The sequence below is a fragment of the Rhagoletis pomonella genome, unplaced genomic scaffold (assembly GCF_013731165.1).
Source record: "Rhagoletis pomonella isolate Grant_MI unplaced genomic scaffold, Rhpom_1.0 Rhpom_scaffold_00002, whole genome shotgun sequence".
Lineage (NCBI taxonomy): Eukaryota > Metazoa > Arthropoda > Insecta > Diptera > Tephritidae > Rhagoletis > Rhagoletis pomonella.
The window spans coordinates 100,174,864-100,177,148 of record NW_023458556.1 but is presented as its reverse complement, the minus strand read 5'-3'; the positions used below and the strand labels follow the sequence as shown (position 1 = coordinate 100,177,148).

The following is a 2,285-nucleotide window of genomic DNA, read 5'->3' as shown; positions in this document are numbered from 1 at the left end:
GGAAGCAGTTGCGAGATACGTGAAATTCGTACTCCGCTGCAAACGAGAGGACGGTTGTCTACTGAGGACACCCGAATGAAACGCCCCTACAAAAGAGCAGCCCCAAGTCTCTAACAGCGCGCTCCTGCATCTGAAAACATGCAGAATTGCGGTGCCAGATGCGGGATTCTTGCGCGGGCGGTGGGAGTTTGGGTTTTGGAGGGTAGCCCAACACGCTTCGGTGGGAGTCCCACACTCGGGGAAGGTAGTATAGAGATTAGCGCCCCCGGCCAGTGCATAAAGTATTTCCCTATCCTACAAAAAAAAAAATACAATAAAGGGTAAAATGAAATGAAGTGTAAAAAATCGTGTTAATATTGCATTATCAACTGCAAACCCTCCTCAAATTCATTGTACTAAAGTAGCTCTTAGATAAGGAATTGCTGATAATAAATTTGTAATAACTGTTGCTCCTCAAAAAGATATTTGTCCTCATGGTAATACATATCCTATGAAAGCTGTTGCTATAACTAAGAATAAAATTAGTACTCCTACTTATCATGTTGCAGTAAATAAATACGATCCTTAGTAGATACCTCGTCCTACATGTAAATAAATACAAATAAAGAAAAAGGATGCACCGTTGGCATGTAAAGTTCGTAATAATCAACCGTAATTTACATCTCGACAGATGTGATTAACACTGTTAAATGCTAAATTAATATCTGCTGTATAATGTATAGCGAAAAATAATCCCGTTAAAATTTGAATTATTAAACATAATCCAAGAAGTGAACCAAAATTTCATCAAGCTGAAATATTAGTAGGTGCAGGCAGGTAAATCTACTAATGCATTATTAGCAATTTTAAATAAAGGATGTTGGGTTCGTAAAGGTTTATTCATTAGTTTATTAATCGTAAAGGTCCATAGAATAATTTTGTAATTTTTACTACTGCAATTAATGTAATTAATAAATAATTTATTAATAAAACTGTAATTAAATTTGTTGGATAATTATATAATTCATTAAGATTTAATGAATTTTCTTCTATAAATAAGTTAATATTATTTATACTTGTTATTTCATTATTTTCTAGAAAGATTAAAAGTAATGATTTATCTAATATTAATCTTAAAATTATAAATAAAATAAAAATTATTATACAAATAGTTGTTAATTTTATTGAAAATGAGAATATTTCATTTGAAGCTAGGGATGTAACATAAATAAATAAAACCAATATTCCCACAAGAAAAATTAAAAATAAAATATAAGAAAATCAGAATCTTTTAGCTATTAATCCTGTTATTATACAAATTTGCAAAGTTTGAATTAATAGCATTAGTCCTATAGCTAAGGGATGATTTATTTGTATAAAAATAAATCTTGAAATTGAATTGTATTCAATTTATTTTTTTTGTTATTTATTTATTTAAATTTAATAAATTTTAGAAGATTTTTTAGTATAATATTTTTAACTTTTAGAGTTTGTGAGGGTGCATTAGGTCTTGCAATTCTTGTTTCAATAATTCGTACTCATGGAAATGATTATTTTCAATCATTTAATATTTTACAATGTTAAAATTAATTTTTATTAGTCCAATTTGTTTTATTAGTAGTTCATTTTGAATGGTTCAAAATTTAATATTTTTGGTTGCATTTTTATTTATTATAATAAATTTTTGCACTAATTATTTTTTAAATATTTCTTATTTTTTAGGATTTCACACAATTTCTTATGGATTAATTTTGTTAAGATTTTGAATTTGGACTCTTATAATTACTGCTAGTTAATCTGTTAATAAATTTGGTAATTATAAAAATTTATTTTAATTTAATATTTTAATTTATTATTATTTTTAATTTTAAGATTTGCTAGTGATGCTTTCCATTTCCAGACAACCGGTCAGGTACGAGCATGATTTTTAATTTCGACCAAACTCAAATACATTGTTTGTTGGTCCAAATAATGAGACACGTATTTTTTCTTTTGGCTCGGAAAAAGTTTTCGGCCGAATTAAACGCGATTTTGTTTTTCAGGCAAAAATCGATTATTCGAATTTACAGTGAGAATTTTTTTTTAAATGCCCATAACTGTGTAAAAATTTAATAGATTCCAACAATGTTTTCACTCAAATGTCAGTAATTCTTGTCACTTCAAGATAGAATGATATAATTATTGATTTTCATTATTTAAAATTTTTTATTTAACAATAAACAAAAAGTGCAAATTTTTTTTTAAATTTAATTTCTCAAAAAGTGTATTTTTTTCTCTCAAACTTTTTTACCGGGAAAGAGACACTT

General features: G+C 27.3%; 1 protein-coding gene across 1 annotated transcript; it reads right to left on the bottom strand.

Annotated features, from left to right (window-relative positions):
• Positions 1–412: 412 nt before the first annotated feature.
• Positions 413–1,377, bottom strand: LOC118734796 (NADH-ubiquinone oxidoreductase chain 6-like; the record flags this gene model as incomplete). The annotated part of the gene is given in 1 exon segment (XM_036464484.1): positions 413–1,377. A coding segment is annotated over 1 exon segment (495 nt), but the record flags the coding sequence as incomplete, so codon positions are not given.
• Between the last annotated feature and the right edge of the window lie 908 nt (positions 1,378–2,285).